This window comes from Ascaphus truei, chromosome 5 (genome assembly GCF_040206685.1).
Source record: "Ascaphus truei isolate aAscTru1 chromosome 5, aAscTru1.hap1, whole genome shotgun sequence".
In the NCBI taxonomy this organism is placed as follows: Eukaryota; Metazoa; Chordata; class Amphibia; order Anura; family Ascaphidae; genus Ascaphus; species Ascaphus truei.
In genome coordinates, this window is record NC_134487.1 from 62538015 (window position 1) to 62561325 (window position 23311).

A 23311-nucleotide genomic window follows, 5' to 3' on the forward strand; every position below is an offset into this window, starting at 1 on the left:
CGCTCAGCACCACCCTGGCCGAGGCCTAATTGTACTGATGTGCTCTTTCTGTAAGAATTGCACGTGTAGTGTTCGCTCATCAACTGAGCATGGACCTTGAACTGATTACATATTAACCAATCTGAAATAACTGTATAAAACAAAAGAAAGGAATAGATGAGTGTTACATGGGTGCAAACATTCACTTTATTATACAGTAGGTAGTGATGGTGCTACACACACGCAAAATGCCTGTCATATCCAATTAACAATGTAATTTAAATGTAACCATTTTAATTTAGATTAAAAAAAGACACAAGCTTTCTAAAGAGGAAGAGAAAACTCTCAGAAGTTTGTCTTATAATATCTATTGTTAGTCCAAATAAAAAAAAGGTATCACCTAATACTTAAATACCCATTTATATTATTGCAACTGGACTAACATGGCTATTTCTACTTCATTCATCTTTTGCATATTTAGATTCCCTCTGGCAGCTAAGAGATTAAGATAAGGGTTAAGTGAGTGATTCAGAGTATTATATTTCTCTTACAGGATCACAGTTTCCCAGCACTGTCCCTGCCCCCTGAATGTGCTGCTCCAGGTGACAAGGTCAGTACCTATCTGCCCGGAAGCATATACCTAGTGCTTCCTCTTATCTCTGATTTACCAATAGGTGAAGATGATGCTGGTGAGGGGGGAGGCGCATAATGTGTGAGGTTGACTAAGGACACTAGCTGCAGCCCATGTGTGCAGATTCCGCTCCCCGACTGCAGAGCTCAACACACAGGCAGAGGAGGCCTGTGCTCAGAAGGGCACGGATTCACCTGACGGCATCGCCACAATCGTTTCCTATTGGCTGAATCGGAAGGCAGTGTCCCTTACGGTGAGAGCTGATTGGGCGCAGCCAGCAGCGACGTTCTGAAGCCCTTTAAAGTCCTGTAAATAGCCTCCGCCTGTCCGTAAAGCTCCTGCAGGTCTCGGTGGAAGGGGCGGGTCACCTTTGTGTTGCTATCTTCACCCCTCCCTCCTGCTTAACTTTATTCCGCTGCAAGGTAGGTGCTTGGCATCCATGTCTTTGGCTCTGATCAGTAGCCTGCCTGGGTGCAATCGTTTCCTTCAATGAGATGGGCAAGGAACCGGGGGCCTACAATAAGATCTCACCTCCTTTTCGCCCCCCAGGCAGCAAATAATAACATGGCCAGTCACCCCGAGGACGAGATAATGTTGTTCGCGTATTTCTTTCCTATATACGCGCATAGACATTTTTGCTTTGATTTCAAATCCCACAGCCCCTCCCTGCATCGCTATCTGTAGAAGATTCCATGCAATGGCAATATACGCCTTCTATTAAATAAATTTACTTTTGGCTGCAGTGTTTTTTCTTATTGAGCCAAGTGGAAATACGAGCTCATTGAAATGAAGCCAGACAGGGCTAGATATGTGTTCAGAAGCCATCATTTAAATCCATTCGTTTTCCTAAGAGCCAGCAACATATTGCAGAGCAACAAAGTTACTGTTGTACAAGTTTTTTTCTTCTTCCCTCCTGATGTCTCTTCAGTGCAGGATTGTGACATCCTGTGACTGTACAGCACTGCATACACGTGCCTGTGTTGCAGTTTGTTTTCCTATGGCAGCTTCCTAACTTCCTTGTTAACTGCAATGTGCTGCAGGTCCCAACCCTGAGTACTTGGTCCACACACTCGGTTAACCTTGCCAACAATGAACGCTGGTAGGTTTTTAAAATGGTATCCGTGAGAGATCTGTATCTATAGTTTCGGAAGCATGTTGCAATATGAAGGTAGAAAAGCAGTTTACTGACACGGTTGTATTCAGTAAGAATTATCTGAGGGTTAGGTGGAAAATTGTCTTGGCTGCATTTAGAATAAGAGAACATGCCAAACACGCCTGATCATTGCAGAATGCGTGCCCATGACATACCATAGATTGTGATAGGGGCAAACAGGTGGCAACAATGACCCATGGATTACATGTCTGTTGGGAGAGGTAAACTTTGAGAAACGAGTGGCATGAAATGTATTATAGTGAGTGGCAGTAAATGTATTACTTCCTGGTAAAACATTTTATAAATAAATAAATGAAGTAAGGGTTGACACTTGCTGCCATTGCAACCTTGTCGCATGGTGTGTGTACAGTATATATGCAGCAGCTCTCTGACACCAGTAACAGAATTAAAAAAATCAAGTTTTAGTGCAACTTAGACCTGGGACATAGTGATTTTATGCGGGCGGAGGCACGCTGAGGCTCAGGGAAAGCTGTGCTTTCCCTGGCCTTACACAGCGCGCCGTCTGGGGGCGGGCCAGTGACATCACAGAGCTGGTTCGCCCTCATTGGGCGAACCGCTCACGTGACCGGCCCTGTGCTCCGGCAAGCAGGAAAATCTGAAACCTCCGTGTGACGCACGCTTCCCCAAGCGTGCGGACGTGTGCCTGAGCCCCTGCTAAAGCCGCTCTCATTGCGGCTGCAGGGGCTCAGTGCCAAGCAGCAGCACGTCCGAGGCCATATTTTAAAACTGTGGCCAGAAAGGGGTTCTGAAGCAAACACCTAGAAACCAGTGTTCATAGATAAACCAATTTAATATTGTTGAATGTTTTATTTAAGAACTTTTTTTTCTCAAATAAGAGTTTCTGTATTGATCAGGATGTTCTATTATCATATCATATTTGCTGTTGGAATGTATTGTTTAACTTGCTCTTTTAAGAGGGAGAGATGCAGACTTAAATGGCAAATTTCAATATACCAAAATATTGAGAACTAATTAAAAAAAGTGTCTCGCGGTGTTCTACAGTCTATATTAAAATACATAAAACTCTTTTCTCAACACATGCTGACAGCCAACCAGAAGTAAGTATTCAGAACAGCTTCGGCCAATCAATAATCAAACTCAAGCAACCAAATACTGACTCCAGCTATGTAGTAGCCTGCAATGCGAGGCTGGGGATGAACACAGTTAACCGCTCCACTTCTAAATGGTCCAGGTAGGCATTTCTTTTAATGCGTTGTTGGCCTGTCTGGCCACAAACGGGTTAAAACTTGTATAGAATCATTAAGTGTAAGTCAGCCTATTAATGTCTACATATTTTATAGTAATCACTTATTTCAAAATAAACTTGTTCAATAGCCTTTGAAAACAAATGACATACAAATATAGAAATAAGCTCTAATTAAGATCTATACAACAAAAATGAATTGATCTTGAAGTATTTTTAATAATGATTTACCTGACTTGTTGGTGGCCCTTGAGGACTGCCCATCCCTGGTTTACATTAAATGCTTTCTTTTGAATGATAAAATGATTGGTATTAATTGGCCTTTTCTACTGCAGTTCATGGACTGCCCTTGTGTCTGCTTAATGCATGGTACAATTGTCATTTTTAGGTGCCATTGCTACAATGACTATCAGAATTTCTTTCAAGTTATTTGAGCATTAACTTACAGAGCATATTATATATTACAAATGCTGTTATTAAGCTTGCGTGCCGTGTCTTCTGTTCACAGTATTAATTGTGCACAGCCTGTGAGTGTTTTTTTTTTTTTCATGATTCCATTCCTTACCATGCGCTAATTACATTTATCAAACCAGAAAAGTTATTTAAACAGGCAGACCATCCCAGTGCACACTGTTTGCTGCACAAATATTACAGAACACTGATAGCAACCTATGCTAAAAAGTGATGTTAAAGTGGCAAATGCCCCCATCTCCTCCTTCCCCCCCGCCCCCCCCCCCCCCAATCTCCTACAGAATTCAAACTGCGGGGTACTCTAGAAATGAACCGTGCTATTTGTAGCTCCAGAGACCCTTGGCTTACCATGTGTAACGCCTGTATGCCCGCAGACTTGGCCAGTCCCCAGTACTGAGGTTGGTAAGGGTATAACACGCAGTGAGGGCGTGCCCGGAGTGTGGTAAGGTGCGTTGCCGGGCCTGGTGAGAAAAGGGTTAACGATATACTTGCTGAGTCCAGGGTGCCAGAAGTCGGAGGGTTAAAGTCCAAGAGCCGTGGGTCAGGGGCAGGAGATAGCAGCGTAGTGAGATCCAAAGCAGAGTCCAGGGGTAGCGAGGTACACGTAATCAAACAAGAGCCGAGATCAAATCCAAAGGTATCCAACAGGGGTAGGGACAGGAACACGAGCTAGAACAGCGCTTGGCATAGACGGCTGTACACAGGAGTCACAGAGGAACTATGCAGAGCGAGGAAGGAGAGGCCAGACTGGGATTATAAAGGCAGGATGATCAATGGTATCAAGGGGTGGAGCGGAGGCCTGTCTGGGTGATCTCAGGGATAGGTCCAGGTGAGCAGGGAGGGAGTCAGAGGTGTGAGTAATGGCAATCGCCTGCAGCCGATGGGGGGCGGAGCCAGCGGCACAGGAGAGCTGGTAAGAAGATCTCTGTAAGCTAGCTGTGCGTGCGCCCCGGTCGCGTGCGGGAGGTTGTGGCGTGCGCCGCGGAGGAGTGGCCTGGCGTGGGGGCAGAACAGGTAAGAGGCCGAGGGAGCGGGGTACCGGAGCTGAGAGCCGCACTGGGGGATGAGGTGACGGGGACCCGCTGAGAGGCGTGTGTCCCCCGATCCGTTACACCAAGCTTCTCAGGCTGAGCTCAGACAGAACGCGATGCGGCGTGCGCACGTCGTCACAATTTTGGGTTGTGCAGTGGGAGTTTTCAAACTGAAAACTCCACCGGCGGCAAAGTGCAGCGTTGTCGCTGTGACATTTTGCCGGCACAATCCAAATTTGTAATTTGGGGCTACCGTCGGGTGACGCGAACTGGTTCAGCCAATAGAGGCGAACCAGCTCCGTGACGTGTTCGTTACACGCCCCAAAACGCCGCGATCTGGCTCCTGCTGTTTGAGCACAGATCGCTGTGCTGCAGGAGCACGCAGCAGGGGCGCGAACGCTAGCAAGCTGCCGTAGCAGCCTGTCTGAGCGAGCCCCTAACCCTTTTACTTACCAGTGTTTTCTGCTCCCATTTGGGAAATCCTAATGATCACCAACTCTGGTTCAGACCCAATGATGTTGATCAACTTCTTTTTGGATAACACAGGTGGCCATCTTTTGAATTTTTAGAAAGTATACTGGCAACTATAACTGTAAGCATCTCTGGGACCGTGGAGTACCTGTAGATACAAATTGCTCAGTTCAGCACTGTATGACCCCCTGGAAAGGTCCACTGTAACTTGCTATCACCATCATACAGTACTCCTGATGGTATTATTAAATGTGAAAGTATTGTGCATTTGACAGTATCTAACACTAGCAATCCAACCTTAAACCTTCCCTTGCAGCCCAATGTATGTTTTTGTTGTTTCTCTCAAATGTTAAGCGGAATGCTTTGTTTTTCATTCACTAGGTGTCACCATGTGGCAAGTCTTCAAGTGCAGAAGGCACAACACCGTGCTCAATCATTTGGTACGCCACCATCATAGGGCTGTGGCGGCTATTAGAAGAGAGGACATCAATGCCTGGGAAAGAAGAGCACCACTTGCACCAAAACATGTCAAAGAACTTACACATCTTGGGTATAAAGTCTTGGTGCAACCATCAAACAGAAGGGCCATCCATGAAAAGGTATTTATTTAAAGTAATTTTAGCCACCTAATTTAAAATACAGCACAATGCAATATTCTTATTCTGTTATCCCATCTCTGTGAGACTATACAGATGGCCTCTTCAACTTCTTGCACAAAGAAAGGATATTCTGAACGCAAACATTTATTAGAGCATAGATGCTATCTTGATATGCTATAATCAATAGGGTGAAAATACAATGCTTTCCTAGGCCAGACATGAACAGATGGGATCAGATGCAAAAGAAAACCTCACATGCTGCTCCAGTAAAGGAGGATACACTGATAACTCCTGACCTCCTCAATTCAGAAGACTACAGGCATGCCCCGGTTTAAGGACACTCACTGTAAGGACATATTGCCCAATAGGCAAACAGCAGCTCGCGCATGCGCCTGTCAGCACGTCCTGAACAGCAATACCGGCCCCCTACCTGTACCTAAGCTGTGCGCAAGCAGGGAGATTATATAGAACCTGTTAAAAATGTGTTATCTACATCAGTTATGCACGTATATGACGATTGCAGTACAGTACATGCATCAATAAGTGGAAAAAGGCAGTGCTTCGCTTTACATACATGCTCTGGACCCATTGCGTATGTTAATGCGGGGTATGCCTGTACTGAGCTCTAGACCTAAGCAGCAGAAACTACAGTAGATTACAAAGATATGTGCTAGGAGCAGGAATAATAATAGATTCTAAGCTAACCTTCATTCTGCTCACATCTGCCTTTCCTCCCACCTTATTACCTACTCTCACTCCCGCCGGCAAGACTTTTCCCGTGCTGCCCCTCTGGAATTCCCTACCATGCACCAGCAGACTCTTCCCCCAGCTTTCAGATGTTTGAAAACTCTATGTTTTCAAGGAAGCCTACTTGCCATACCTCTAACATCGAACTCCCCTCCCCGTCCAACTCCATTGGGACCAGCTATGTGACGGTGCCAAACTCCACCCTATGTAACATTTCCACCCCCCCCCACCACCACAAAAAAAATACCTTTAATGGCTTCAGCTGTCAGACTGGGCCATATTCTAAGTGAAAGTCATGGGACTACGAGCACTGCTAAACAGGATCAGGCTGGAGGCAAGGTGCAGTAGAAAAACTTTATTGCGGCATGTAAGCCAGGATTAAAAAGACATCAGGAAAACCTTATCCTACATTGAGCTGCCACCTTACCTTCTTGTTTTAACATTGTCCCTCATTCCCTCTAGTTTGTACGCTCTCATGAGCAGGGCCCTTCCTACCTGCCCTACCTCTTTTTATATCTGTTTGTGCATGTTTTCCTTGCTTGTACTTTATTGATTATGTAATATTCATAACTATATCCCATTGTACCACGCTATGGAATGTGTTGGCCCTTCACAAATAAACGATAATATTACCTAAATTCAGTAATAGATGTCATAATTACACTTAAGCAATTAACTGTGAATACAGCACACTCCCTGTCTGGAAGCTGTAAGATATCACTGTTTTTTTTATTTTTTTTATTTTTTAAGATATACGGTATAAATAATGTAAATGTGAACTTTTAACTATAGTTTTCATTGGTCCTTACCTTACCTTGTCTTGGTGATGGGTCTGATGAAGGTCTTCATTGTGCCCTCGACAAAATGGAGAGCATTCAAAAGACACAAAGTAGTGTATTACATTTTTACTGAAAAACACATCAAATCGGCAACGAGATAGCCCGTAGAATATAAATTACTTAAAATTGTGTATCACAGCTCTTTAATACAATCTGGATATCTGATGTAGCGGTCTTCCTGTTCCTCCAATCGTGGTCACTTGGAACCTGCGTAGGGAAGTGGTCTTGACCTTCAATCCTGGGTCTGGCATACCTACTTCATTGTACCCTGTCCTTGTTCTTTTTACGTCGACCTTCCAGACTTTTCCATCTTCATTTGGAATGGTTTTAATAAGTCCCATTGGCCTTCCTGCATCTGCTTACCTTGAAGTGTTGGGTATATCAGAACCCCATTGCTGTCTGCCTCCTTCATGTTGATGCCCTGCAGATGGTATTTTATCAATAGGACTGTGGGTATTTCAGGTTGTTTGCTCCTCCTCTGAAACAGTGCAACCCTTGTGAGAAAGATGTGTTGCTCACTCCCTTGTAGTAGATGGGTTTCTCCTCATGGGCTGAAGTACAGGTCCTCTTCCACCATTACTAGGAAAGAGATTAAATGTTCCACACACAGCACGGTCATGCAGCAAACCTCCTTGCTACCTTAGGCCAAAGCCTCCAGATAGGATGAGCCTCAAGCTATTTTGTTTCCCCAGTGTGGAATGCAAGGCACTACTTTCCTGTATTTTCTGCTCTTTCAGCTCCTCCCTCCAGAAAGTATTCTTTAGGACTAAGCCACTGCTGCTATGGCTTTTGTTGAAGTGTCTGAGAAAACACAATCTTTTTCTGGTGAGTGAGATAGGGGGCATAGCTCCCTGGAATCTGGAGTTGTTCAAGAGCTTTTAGGGAATCTCTTTCACATTTCCCATTCTTGTTGCTTTTATGTGGGTAGTGGGCTATCTCAATCTAGTCTATCTGCAGAAAGCTCTCTAAGTAGAGACTTCCATTGTATGGTAACCAGGACCACAAACCTGAGTGGACTGTAGAGGCTGTTAACTGTAAACAGAGCACCATGTGTTGGTTTTTTTTTGGTTTTTTTAATCCATTGAAACCTGGTATGTGAATGTGTCAACTTTTGAAGTTCTAGATTCATGGCTACATTGAATTGGTGGTGTCCCCAGATCGACGTCTTTCAGATCCTTTGCATGGCCCATGTGAAACAAACGCCTTCAAAACCTTGGCACTGTTGGAAGCTATTTTTCTAAAGTCTTAAGTAGGCATTGGTTAACATTTCTTGTGTTCTATTGAGCAGATGGCTTGGCCTCTTCATCTGTAGTCCTTCCTTTTTTGTTTTTTGTTTTTTTAAGCCCATCGTTTACGTAGAAATCTTTCACCTTGAAATTGCAATTAAGTGACCCAATCTCGTCATCTCTTGCCATCAAACTGGATGATAGTTTCTCCACATCATTCCCTCTCACATGCAACACCAAAATATTGGGACATTTCCTACTCCGTAGTTCTAATACAGCGAACATCACCTCCTGCCAGCAGAACTCACTTTGTTACATCATAAATATTCAAACAGTATCCCCATGAAAACCTCAATCTTCCCACATGCTGTACCAATGCGCTTTTCTTTCTTGTCCTCTGTGGTAGCCCAAAACTGCTGGGATACAGCCTTCCAGCTGAGGTCAGGTTGAATAAAAACTTCCAAGACCAGTGTAAAGCTGGTGTGACCTGACCTTAATCAGTGTATTCCTCGGCTATGGTACAACAAGAATAAAAGTAATTTTTTGTTTGTTTGTTTTTTAGGGGTGGGGAGTTTATTTTCCTGCTTGCAATACGTTCGTGCCACAATCTAGCCACTTTATTAAGAGGTCTGCCTCCACCTTGTTGACTTGTCTAAAGTCTCAGACAGTTACACTGCCATTTATGGGTGCCAGAGGAGACAATTTGGAATGCATCACAGCCCCTTATTTTGGTGCTGTGCTAGGTTTTTCCCGGGCGTCTCTCGTGGCATCTAGCGCTTAACAGTGCTAGAAAAGAGTGAAAAAACAGGCGCTACTTCGTGGATAAAATTATAATAAAAAGTATTGCTCAAAACATCCAGGGGGAGCATATGGGGAGATAAGAGAACAAAGTATACAATATAAGTGCAGACGTCTGGTATTATATGGATATAAAAGCAATGTCTTGGCTCTTATGGTTGATCTACTCACAGGAGCAAGATGATATTTTAAGCAGTTGGCAAATTGGGTTGCCACCCTTGAAGATGTCTATGAGTTGTACCCCCCTAGCGATTCTCCGTCGGCAGTGTATGTATAGAGAGAGGGAGAAAACTACATAGTGCGATCAATATGATAGTTTATATTTGAAAAAACACAATAAAAATGCGCACTTACAATTTGCACAAAGGTTAAAAGCATATATCACAATATGTGAATGGAGGGTCTCCCGAAACAGCTCACCGCCTCCTACAGGTCAGTCTGCTGGCTTCCACAGCTCTGTGTCCTGGACCGGAGCTTCCTTCTGCGCGCCCGTCTGCAAGATGTGACGTCACTGCATTCAGAGCTGCTTCTACGGATCGTCTCCAAGACCAAAATTGGTCCACTGGTACAACTCTACGCGTTTCGCCTCAGCTACCAAACTGTGTCTCGGCTTCGTCAGGAGTATAATCTGTGTTCTATTGGTGGCTATTTATACATATTTTATCAATTAAAAACGGCTTAATTAGCCCAGATTGCACTAGGGGAGTCATTATTGGAATCAAATGGGAATATAGTAATGTAGTAAACATAGGTACATACATAGCATTGGAACATGGGGAAAATGCACTCTATTGATTACATACATTGTGTTTGACAATATTAATTGTATATCAATAACAATTCAACCCTTAATGGGTTTTATAACATGTCACCAGGAAAATGCTCATAATTGCTGATGTTTGGCAATGCAGGCATATCAATTGCACATTGCATATATAAAAAAGTAAAAAACCCATAATAAAAATGGGAGGGAAAAAGAGGATTTATACTGCAATAGATGCTAATACTGGCCGATTTAGTTTGAGGGAGTCAGTAACTGATTAATACGTTTTTGAGCTTTGTAGATAATTAACAGAAGTATTGGCAAACCATTTAGCCTATATTTATCTAATAGAAGGTCAAAAAAGAGACCAATGAGGTTTTTGCAAAAGATGTCTTGGTTCATCAAAAAATGACAAAAAATGTTATTTTTAGACACTTAATGCCACATTGAGGGATATTTAACTCATATATGTTTACAAGTGTGTATACTTAACTCATTATTAGAGGGTAGGGCTGATGTTACTGTGATTACTCATCACACAAATGAAAGGAGGATGTGCTGCAGTGATCAAAAATGTGACGTGGGGGTGATCTATTGAGCAAACCATTACAGTGACATATTATTTACATGAATTAGTGCATATAGAATAAATATATAGCTAATAACAAAGACACATTTAAGAGACTGATAGCCATTCCTGGAGGTAGATCTGAAACGAAAAGCAGGTGAGAGCAACGAGGGAGCAGAGGCAAAAAACAACTTATACATTGACAGATGTTTTAATTCAAAAAAGGGGTGATATCTATCTCAGCATTTAATCCTCTTGGGGCTAGTGTTTTGAGACGGTGAATCCAAAAGGTTTCTCGTTTCAAAAGTTCTAAACCCCTATCACCTCCCCTCCAATGGGGTAATACATGTTCAATGGCTTTGAAGGTTAGGCATGTCGGTTCCCCACCATGAAATTCAGTGAAATGGTTAGGGATACTATGATTAGTTAGTTTCCTACTAATGCCGCTAAGGTGCTCGATGATCCTAGTTCTAATGGGTCTAATTGTTTTGCCAATGTATTGTAACTTGCAAGAACATTCTATCATGTAAACTACATGATCTGTTCTGCAAGTCATGGAAGTATTGATATTGAAGACCTCACCCGTGACATTAGAACTGAACTTGGTTTGTTCTGATGATTTGAACCTGCATGCCCTACAAATGGAACAACCAAAAAAGCCTTTTTTATTCAACCACCCATTGTCCTTAGATTTGTTGTCCCTGAGCGCACTGGGAGCTAATTTGTTCTTGAGATTGCTTGCTTTAGTAAAGATTACATGGGGCTTATCTGGGATATTAGGGCCCAGGATGGGGTCGTTTTTGAGGATCTCCCAATGTTTCGTAATGATCTTTCTTACTTTCCCAGCATCTCTACTATATCCTGTCAGGAATGCATAGTCAAATTTGTTGTTCCTTGCTCTATCTTTTTGTTTGGGTATCAGTAAATCGCCTCTGTGAATTCCCTCGTCCTTCTTCCTAGCTAATTCTATTTTCTCCTCAGAATATTGTTTATCCAGAAATCTATCCTTAATTTTTTCTGATTGGGTATGATATTGTTCGATATCAGTACAATTTCTTCTGATTCTGGTAAATTGACTGGATGGAACATTGTCCATCCATCTTGGTAAATGGCAGCTGTCCCTTCTGATGAAATTATTTTTATCTATCTCTTTGAAATATGTCCTTGTTTTAATAACTCCATCTTCGATGTATATATTCAAATCTAGAAAATTAATGTGTTGGTGACTCCATTCACTCGTGAATTTTAAATTATAAGTATTGACATTCATATTGTCAATACATTTTAACAAAGTGTTTTCACCACCCCTCCAAATAAAAATTATATCATCTATGTAGCGGCGATAGAGGACAAGATTCGCACCAAGCTCAACCTCTATCCAGATGTTATGTTTCTCCCAATCTGAAACAAACAGACTGGCGTAGCTCGGCGCAAATCTCGTCCCCATCGCCGTCCCACATTTCTGTAGATAAAAAGTGTGTGCATACCAAAAATAATTGTGCTCTAATATGAATTTTATGCTATCAATCATAAAGTCAATTTGTGATTCTGGAAAACTTGCATCTTCCTGCAAAACATTCCTCACTGCTTCACATCCCTGTGTGTGCTCAATGATGGTATAAAGCGAAGCAACATCACAAGTAACTAGTATGTAATGATTTTCCCATTTTATCCCATTTAAGAGATTGAGTATTTCCACTGTATCCTTCAAATAGGCCCTTTGTTTAACTACATATGGTTGTAGTATGGTGTCTATATAAAGGGAGAGGTTTGCAGTGAGTGAGTCAATCCCCGAGACTATAGGTCTACCTGGGGGATTGACTACACTCTTATGTATCTTCGGTAGAAAATAGAAGACCGGCATCCTGGCTTTATTTTGAAACAAAAAATTATATTCTTTTTCATCAAGTATGCCGGTCTCCTTTCCTCTATCTAGCAAGGTCTTAAGTTCTGCAGTGTATTTGATAATGGGATTAGAAGATAGTTTTACATAGGTGTTTGTGTCTCCCAATAATCTTGATGCCTCACGTTCATAATCTACTCGATCCATAAGAACTATTCCCCCCCCCCCTTATCAGCCTGTTTGATGACCAAATCTTTGTTATCCATAAGTTCTTTAAGAGCATCTTTCTCATTTTTAGTGAGATTTTCTACTTTTTTGTTGCCCTTAGCTGTTAGGTCAGAGTTTAGAGTCTCAAAGTCCTTGGTGACCATATCAAAGAAGACATCTAAATGATTGCCAGTAGCAAAATGTGGGAAAAATTTTGATTTTTGTTTCAGTCCAGTGTGGATAAATTTCCTCTCTTCTGCTACTACTGGTGGTACTTCTCTGGTGACATTGTGCTCTATGTGTCTTCCCAAAAAATAACGTTTAACAGTGAGTTTCCTAAGGAAACGATTAGCATCTATATAGAGGTTGAAGCTACTGTGTGTCTTCATAGGTGCGAATGACAGTCCCTTTGATAGTACACTTTTGTGTGTGTCTGTCAGAGATGTTGTGCTAAGATTAAAGACGTTTTCAACGTTTATTTTGCACTTCTTTTGTGGTCTCTTGTGCTTTCTTCTACCCCTCTTTCCTCTGAGAGTCTTCCTCTTTTTGAGCTGCTCATTGTCCCCTTCTCTGCCTGTGGTTGTTTCTGACTTGTATCCCACAAACTGGAAGGCCCCTCCGCCCCTAAAAAAGAGGAATCTGTGCTGTTTTGTTTTGTTTAGTTCTTTTTTATCTTTATTTTCTTTTCTCTCTCTAGAGTCCAATGAGTGGGACTTTTTTTGTTGTTTTCTTAGTCTATCTTCATCCCTTCTATCTTTTTTAGATTAACCCCCTTTGAGAATTCAAAAGAATTTGAAGAAAAAGATACTGCACTACAAAAGAAATTAGAGACTTTAGAAAGAGAGACAGACAACAACAAAAGCCTGAAATTACATAGAGATGAGGAAGACTACAGAAAGGGAGAACAAAGAAATTGGAAAATCAATAGAACTTTTAATAAATATTATAAAACTGACTATAGAAAGGATAAACATGGGGGAAAATACAATCATCATGACAATAGGAAAGTGTACACAGAAAGGGAAAGAGATGAGAGACTTGAACATCATGACAAGGCAAATACACATAGAGATAACCATCAATCACCATCTAAAGAAGAATATAGAGGTAGGTATCCCACAAACTGGAAGGCCCCTCCGCCCCTAAAAAAGAGGAATCTGTGCTGTTTTGTTTAGTTTGTTCTTTTTTATCTTTATTTTCTTTTCTCTCTCTAGAGTCCAATGAGTGGGACTTTTTTTGTTGTTTTCTTAGTCTATCTTCATCCCTTCTATCTTTTTTAGATTGGTTTATAGGGGTGTAATTCGCTCTATCCCTACCTCTATATTCTTCTTTAGATGGTGATTGATGGTTATCTCTATGTGTATTTGCCTTGTCATGATGTTCAAGTCTCTCATCTCTTTCCCTTTCTGTGTACACTTTCCTATTGTCATGATGATTGTATTTTCCCCCATGTTTATCCTTTCTATAGTCAGTTTTATAATATTTATTAAAAGTTCTATTGATTTTCCAATTTCTTTGTTCTCCCTTTCTGTAGTCTTCCTCATCTCTATGTAATTTCAGGCTTTTGTTGTTGTCTGTCTCTCTTTCTAAAGTCTCTACTTTCTTTTGTAGTGCAGTATCTTTTTCTTCAAATTCTTTTGAATTCTCAAAGGGGGTTAATCTAAAAAAGATAGAAGGGATGAAGATAGACTAAGAAAACAACAAAAAAAGTCCCACTCATTGGACTCTAGAGAGAGAAAAGAAAATAAAGATAAAAAAGAACAAACTAAACAAAACAGCACAGATTCCTCTTTTTTAGGGGCGGAGGGGCCTTCCAGTTTGTGGGATACAAGTCAGAAACAACCACAGGCAGAGAAGGGGACAATGAGCAGCTCAAAAAGAGGAAGACTCTCAGAGGAAAGAGGGGTAGAAGAAAGCACAAGAGACCACAAAAGAAGTGCAAAATAAACGTTGAAAACGTCTTTAATCTTAGCACAACATCTCTGACAGACACACACAAAAGTGTACTATCAAAGGGACTGTCATTCGCACCTATGAAGACACACAGTAGCTTCAACCTCTATATAGATGCTAATCGTTTCCTTAGGAAACTCACTGTTAAACGTTATTTTTTGGGAAGACACATAGAGCACAATGTCACCAGAGAAGTACCACCAGTAGTAGCAGAAGAGAGGAAATTTATCCACACTGGACTGAAACAAAAATCAAAATTTTTCCCACATTTTGCTACTGGCAATCATTTAGATATGGTCACCAAGGACTTTGAGACTCTAAACTCTGACCTAACAGCTAAGGGCAACAAAAAAGTAGAAAATCTCACTAAAAATGAGAAAGATGCTCTTAAAGAACTTATGGATAACCAAGATTTGGTCATCAAACAGGCTGATAAGGGGGGGGGAATAGTTCTTATGGATCGAGTAGATTATGAACGTGAGGCATCAAGATTATTGGGAGACACAAACACCTATGTAAAACTATCTTCTAATCCCATTATCAAATACACTGCAGAACTTAAGACCTTGCTAGATAGAGGAAAGGAGACCGGCATACTTGATGAAAAAGAATATAATTTTTTGTTTCAAAATAAAGCCAGGATGCCGGTCTTCTATTTTCTACCGAAGATACATAAGAGTGTAGTCAATCCCCCAGGTAGACCTATAGTCTCGGGGATTGACTCACTCACTGCAAACCTCTCCCTTTATATAGACACCATACTACAACCATATGTAGTTAAACAAAGGGCCTATTTGAAGGATACAGTGGAAATACTCAATCTCTTAAATGGGATAAAATGGGAAAATCATTACATACTAGTTACTTGTGATGTTGCTTCGCTTTATACCATCATTGAGCACACACAGGGATGTGAAGCAGTGAGGAATGTTTTGCAGGAAGATGCTAGTTTTCCAGAATCACAAATTGACTTTATGATTGATAGCATAAAATTCATATTAGAGCACAATTATTTTTGGTATGCACACACTTTTTATCTACAGAAATGTGGGACGGCGATGGGGACGAGATTTGCGCCGAGCTACGCCAATCTGTTTGTTTCAGATTGGGAGAAACATAACATCTGGATAGAGGGTGAGCTTGGTGCGAATCTTGTCCTCTATCGCCGCTACATAGATGATATAATTTTTATTTGGAGGGGTGGTGAAAACACTTTGTTAAAATTTATTGACAATATGAATGTCAATACTTATAATTTAAAATTCACGAGTGAATGGAGTCACCAACACATTCATTTTCTAGATTTGAATATATACATCGAAGATGGAGTTATTAAAACAAGGACATATTTCAAAGAGATAGATAAAAATAATTTCATCAGAAGGGACAGCTGCCATTTACCAAGATGGATGGACAATGTTCCATCCAGTCAATTTACCAGAATCAGAAGAAATTGTACTGATATCGAACAATATCATACCCAATCAGAAAAAATTAAGGATAGATTTCTGGATAAACAATATTCTGAGGAGAAAATAGAATTAGCTAGGAAGAAGGCCGAGGGAGTTCACAGAGGCGATTTACTGATACCCAAACAAAAAGATAGAGCAAGGAACAACAAATTTGACTATGCATTCCTGACAGGATATAGTAGAGATGCTGGGAAAGTAAGAAAGATCATTACGAAATATTGGGAGATCCTCAAAAACGACCCCATCCTGGGCCCTAATATCCCAGATAAGCCCCATGTAATCTTTACTAAAGCAAGCAATCTCAAGAACAAATTAGCTCCCAGTGCGCTCAGGGACAACAAATCTAAGGACAATGGGTGGTTGAATAAAAAAGGCTTTTTTGGTTGTTCCATTTGTAGGGCATGCAGGTTCAAATCATCAGAACAAACCAAGTTCAGTTCTAATGTCACGGGTGAGGTCTTCAATATCAATACTTCCATGACTTGCAGAACAGATCATGTAGTTTACATGATAGAATGTTCTTGCAAGTTACAATACATTGGCAAAACAATTAGACCCATTAGAACTAGGATCATCGAGCACCTTAGCGGCATTAGTAGGAAACTAACTAATCATAGTATCCCTAACCATTTCACTGAATTTCATGGTGGGGAACCGACATGCCTAACCTTCAAAGCCATTGAACATGTATTACCCCATTGGAGGGGAGATGATAGGGGTTTCGAACTTTTGAAACGAGAAACCTTTTGGATTCACCGTCTCAAAACACTAGCCCCAAGAGGATTAAATGCTGAGATAGATATCACCCCTTTTTTGAATTAAAACATCTGTCAATGTATAAGTTGTTTTTTGCCTCTGCTCCCTCGTTGCTCTCACCTGCTTTTCGTTTCAGATCTACCTCCAGGAATGGCTATCAGTCTCTTAAATGTGTCTTTGTTATTAGCTATATATTTATTCTATATGCACTAATTCATGTAAATAATATGTCACTGTAATGGTTTGCTCAATAGATCACCCCCACGTCACATTTTTGATCACTGCAGCACATCCTCCTTTCATTTGTGTGATGAGTAATCACAGTAACATCAGCCCTACCCTCTAATAATGAGTTAAGTATACACATTTGTAAACATATATGAGTTAAATATCCCTCAATGTGGCATTAAGTGTCTAAAAATAAAAATTTTTGTCATTTTTTGATGAACCAAGACATCTTTTGCAAAAACCTCATTGGTCTCTTTTTTGACCTTCTATTAGATAAATATAGGCTAAATGGTTTGCCAATACTTCTGTTAATTATCTACAAAGCTCAAAAACGTATTAATCAGTTACTGACTCCCTCAAACTAAATCGGCCAGTATTAGCATCTATTGCAGTATAAATCCTCTTTTTCCCTCCCATTTTTATTATGGGTTTTTTACTTTTTTATATATGCAATGTGCAATTGATATGCCTGCATTGCCAAACATCAGCAATTATGAGCATTTTCCTGGTGACATGTTATAAAACCCATTAAGGGTTGAATTGTTATTGATATACAATTAATATTGTCAAACACAATGTATGTAATCAATAGAGTGCATTTTCCCCATGTTCCAATGCTATGTATGTACCTATGTTTACTACATTACTATATTCCCATTTGATTCCAATAATGACTCCCCTAGTGCAATCTGGGCTAATTAAGCCGTTTTTAATTGATAAAATATGTATAAATAGCCACCAATAGAACACAGATTATACTCCTGACGAAGCCGAGACACAGTTTGGTAGCTGAGGCGAAACGCGTAGAGTTGTACCAGTGGACCAATTATGGTCTTGGAGACGATCCGTAGAAGCAGCTCTGAATGCAGTGACGTCACATCTTGCAGACGGGCGCGCAGAAGGAAGCTCCGGTCCAGGACACAGAGCTGTGGAAGCCAGCAGACTGACCTGTAGGAGGCGGTGAGCTGTTTCGGGAGACCCTCCATTCACATATTGTGATATATGCTTTTAACCTTTGTGCAAATTGTAAGTGCGCATTTTTATTGTGTTTTTTCAAATATAAACTATCATATTGATCGCACTATGTAGTTTTCTCCCTCTCTCTATACATACACTGCCGACGGAGAATCGCTAGGGGGTACAACTCATAGACATCTTCAAGGGTGGCAACCCAATTTGCCAACTGCTTAAAATATCATCTTGCTCCTGTGAGTAGATCAACCATAAGAGCCAAGACATTGCTTTTATATCCATATAATACCAGACGTCTGCACTTATATTGTATACTTTGTTCTCTTATCTCCCCATATGCTCCCCCTGGATGTTTTGAGCAATATCTAGCGCTTAACAGCCATTAACGGAAGTGCTACTCTATGTTGTTTTGAATACGTGAAGGTGAATAACAAAGGCGTGAATGGCTATAAGAGAATTCAAGCAGTGAATGTGTAAAGCTATATAATAATGCACATAGAAAAAATAATCCAATAGTGACAAAATAAGAATAAAAATAAAAGTGGAAGTCTAATGTCCCAGCTCAAACCCTCTGGTGGGACCTGTCTTCACGGGTTTCAAGGTGTAAGGATATTTTTCAAACAATCCAGGGGGAGCATATAAGGGAAAAAGACAAACAAAACAGACAATATAAGTGCAGATGTAAGTAAATCTGAGATAAGGCACTCTATATATTCTTGGCTTGTATGCCCAGCTTACTCACAGGATACAGATGAATTAAAGGCACTTGCAAGAAGGGCTGCTACCCGTTGGGTGTAGTGGATGTATGTTGACAGGGACTCCCATCAATGGCACAACCGATGGTGAGATGCGATGTAGGGAGAAATGGAAAAACTACATAGTGCAGATCAGAATGATAAACTAAATCTTTATGTAAAAAATATAAAATGCGCACTTACAATGTGCAAGTAAAATACAGGCATATATCACTTAAGTGAATAGATAGGTCACCGCACCGCTCACCGCCTCCCTTCAGTCTTCTATCTTCCACTACTCGTGGGCTGGTGGTGGAGCTCGTCTCTGCTCCTTCGCGTCCGTTGGAGCGTCTGACGTCACAGCTGTAGGGATGGTTGGGTACGGTTCGCCTTCAGGTCCAAAAGAAGACACTACGCGTTTTGCCCAGTTTAGAACTGTTCCGGCTTCGCCAGGAGTGTCTGCAGGGACTGCAGGGCACAGAAACTGGATGACAGATATTTAAATCTGTCTGTGTAATCAGTGTCTCCTAAGGGGTAGTTGGTGTGTTCATCTTGGGCAGAATGTCAGTAGTTCCAACTGCTGCAGGGGACCAGAAAGCTGAACAGTCACAGCAAGAGGCTCAAGCTTCTAAACCTTAAAAGGCTGTGTCTAAGTAAGGGGGGACCCTTTGATGACATCATGTCGATGGTGCCACAACGGAGGTAGCAGTATCTTGTGGAGCTAAGAATCAGGTTGTATGGCAATATCGTTGTTTACCATAGAATTGCTCAAACAAAGCATCTCAGCAGGAGCCCCTTTTTCTTGAGCAATAAGAGTTTGTAACTTGTTAGCTAAAAGTCTGCTAGGCTTGGGAATATATGCCTCAATGCCTAGCTAGTGATACTTAAGATACTATTCGTATTCACCTACTTTTTGGCATCTTTTCATACACTCACAGTGATTTATCACTCTTATCAATATTTGCACTATACTGCTCATATGTTTAAATTTATTTGGAACTATTAAGTTTCAAACATAAGGGCTATAATAGTTATTACTATATTCACTCTGACAAATGTTTGCGTCTCACTGGCTTTAAGTGTTTATTGGGAGGACTAATGGCACAAGTCCCACTGTAATACTTATGAAGTCAGTGGATCATATTCTATGTGATGATGGTACTGTGAGATTGTTGCTTAATATGAAATATGTATCAATACGTTGCCAAAAACTAATGAATACCAGAGAGGTGTGTAATAGTAGTGGTTACTAATTGACCAATATAAGGTGTGTCTTAATCAATAGGATTTAAGAGAAACAGTATTTACCAATACAACTCTGCTTCTGCATTAAGACAAAAAGGTATGGAATAGTTACACCTTTAATATTGGGTGTTACTATCAAGCTAACACTACTGTACCACAATTTTGTCTGTAATAATATTATAACTACAACTTCTATAATACATTAGAGCTTCTGCTGTAATTATCAAAGGTACTACTTTAAATTGCACGACCTATACCAACCAGGTTTGGGAATAACACTAATGGTCGGCAATTTTGAGATGCTCCTCCCTTTGGGGATTTTAATTACATTTTCGCTGTAAATAAGATACACACAAGTCCTTTGAAATAAAATTTTATTATTTTGAACATATATTTTTTTTTACAGTCTGTGGTACAAACAAGGTGTAGTCAAACATCCTGTCCTAAAGGAATGACTAATTGTGATGAATTCATCATGTTTAAATAACACTAAATGTGTACTTTGAGTGCAAAGGAAGGGATCTAGTGTGAGAGCTGTATCTCATACAAGTTGTTATATAAACTGTACAACATAGTTGCACTCATTCATCCTCCTGAGTACTGTATATGGTCCAGACCAGGCAGCCATCAATTTGTTCTGACGAGTGGGCTTCAGAACAAGCACTTGCTGCCCAGGGATGAATTCTCTGCTACAGGCATTTTGATCATACCAAGTTTTCTGCTTGGTCGGAGCCTCCCTGAGATTGGCCTGTGCCAATCTCATAAGCATTTTCGACCGGTGCATGAGACCTTAGATGTAGTTGGAGCTCTGATGATATATATCCAGAAAACAGCTGCGTTCAGAAAAACTTGAAGACTGTGTTCTCTTCCCGGGCCCTAAAAAAGGGCAAGCGGCTTCTGCTGCATCCATCTCAAGGCGGATCAATGCATCTATCCGCAAAGCTTAGCCTTCTGTAGGCAAAGTTCCTCCTCAGACAATTAAAGCTCATTCCACAAGAGCTGCGGAAAAGGCTCGGGCCACCGCACAAGACATTTGTAAGGCAGCAAAATTGTCATTGTTGCGTACCTTCTTGAAACATTATAGACTACAGGTGCAGTCTTTCGGTTTCTGATTGGTCCCATGGATGCTTTCTAAGCAGTCCTTTCGCTTTCTGCGGGGAAATCTGTGGCGTGTGCTGTGCTCCGGAATGGCATTTAAACCTGCTGGCTTACTGGTGAATTGCGTGTGGGATGCTTTGCGAGTCAAGAGAGCCCTAGACCAGGGCTCCATCTGTACATCTCCAGGCATTGACTGATGTGAGATTTGAGACCGGTTTTACAAAACATAATTCCTACAACTACTAGGGCTGTTCCAGAGCAGTTGTGTAGCTTGGGTCTGTACATCCAATCTGTTAAAGCTGCCATAGAGGATGATGAAGAAAATATGAAATTTTCTTACCAATATTTTAATTTCTTCAAGTCCTTTTATAGCAGCCTACTTACCTTCCTTTAATAATAATAATATATTTGCTGTCTGTGCTTTATTTGTACTTCCTTTTTATGAGCTTAGCTAAATAAGTTACATGGGATGAGGAAAGACCTCCTTTTTATATAGGGTGACCATATTTTGTCCTGGGAAAAACTGAGACAAATTTTGCGCTTTTGCACTTGTGCGAACAGTGCTTGCCGACCGCATGCGTGATCGCCTCCGATTTAAAAACTGGGACAGTAGCCAAAAAAGTCAGCACAAAGACCTAAAAAACAGGATTTTTGGTCACCTTTTTTTTTTTTTTTTTAACGTGCGTCACAACTCTTGTCCTATGCCAGCTTGTTGGAGGAGCTATATCCCAGTTCTTTTGGCTGCCATAGAGACCCTGAAGAAATTGCAATAATGGTTAGTAAATGTGATATTTTTCAGCTTTTGACATTGCAAGTCTACCTGGAAAGGAGGTGTGACCATTTTATAGGTCTTCCGTTTAATGGCTAACACCGTACCATCCTCGGTCAATAAAAATAAAGGCAATGATGACACAAAACATTAAACTTGGATGCAATTTTTTTTTTTGTAGTAAAACTGTCCATTTTGGTTTGGTCACAAACTGAAGGTGTAACCTTTTATTTGAACTGCTTTTGTGACTTTCCAGAAGATTTAAAGGTCACCTTTTTAATGTTTAATTCTTGGTCATTTAGTTGCATATCTGATGATTTTGTATTTTGTTTTCAAAAAAATAATCGTGTGGGGGATGGGGGGAGGGGAGGATGATGTGTGTAATAAACAGGCCAATGACATGGTATTCTTGAACGAGAGACACCAATACAGACCCTAGGTTTTATATGTATAAATGTACTGTCGTTGAAGTACCACTTTAATGATTTTGTAAAGCTTTTTAATACATGGCTTTTGTTTAATGCAATGTACACAGTTAATATTTTGACAGTTTTCAGACTAACATATAAATGGCAAAATCTTTTTATTTATTTATTTTTATTATTATTATATCCTATATAAAGGCCCAAGCAAGTATTTGTTTTATAACTTATTTCACTTTAAATAATTCTGCAATTTAATATAAAAAAATGTAAAAGTGAATCGGATAGCTGGATTACATCTTTGTTCTCAATGGTCTGTTTCTAGGAATATATCAAAGCAGGGGGCATTGTTCAGGAAGACATATCCGAGGCATCTCTAATTGTGGGCGTTAAGAGGCCTCCAGAGGATAAACTGCTCTCTAAGAAGACATATGCGTTCTTTTCACACACCATAAAAGCTCAGGAGGCAAATATGTCCCTGTTGGATGAAATTCTAAAACTGGTAAGTCTGAGATTATATTGCTGATGACCTTCACGGCATTAGGTCACAATGCATTCCCCCGCTATAACTATTAGTTTTAAGAGGATTCCTTACACATGATTCCTGTAAGTATGGTGAGGCTAATTAGCCCTTCTGCTTTCCAAGAAACCTGTATCCAAGGCAGCTTTTAAGACGGATGCTTGTAACTTTGCAACTATTTATAAAACACTTTTTAATGTTTTTGAATGCAAGACAAAAACAAGTGAAGGGTGCTGATGAATTGTCAATTTAAACGTAATGTAAATAATACAGTAGCAATTGTGAAATATTATATTGGTGATCAAACCCGTTAATTTCTATATTGCAGGTGAATAAAGTGATAACTGTGTGATTTCTCAAACATGCAAATAAGAGATTTAAAAAAAAAAAAAATGCAGCTCTAAAAAATGCAGCTCTTAAAATCCCTATTTAGAACCGTTTGCAACAATCTTCAAAGTTGGGGAGCGCAGAATACAGGGCAGAAAAAGAGTTAAATGAATACACAATAGTGAAATACATTCCCAAAGGACAATGGTGTGGGTGAAGGGATTGATCCTCACTCACATTTTTATATCTGAAGCAGAACGCGTC

General features: G+C 40.5%; 1 protein-coding gene across 4 annotated transcripts in view; it reads left to right on the forward strand.

The window, feature by feature from the left end:
• Positions 1-559: 559 nt before the first annotated feature.
• Positions 560-23311, forward strand: part of AASS (aminoadipate-semialdehyde synthase) — an 85427-nt gene continuing 62675 nt past the window's right edge. The window contains exons 1-3 of one of the 4 annotated variants that reach the window (XM_075599925.1): positions 560-589; positions 5343-5560; positions 22526-22702. In XM_075599925.1, coding sequence (XP_075456040.1) covers positions 5351-5560; positions 22526-22702 — 387 coding nt within the window. In that variant the 5' untranslated portion in view covers positions 560-589; positions 5343-5350. The other 3 variants (XM_075599924.1, XM_075599923.1, XM_075599922.1) reach the window with 3 other exon arrangements.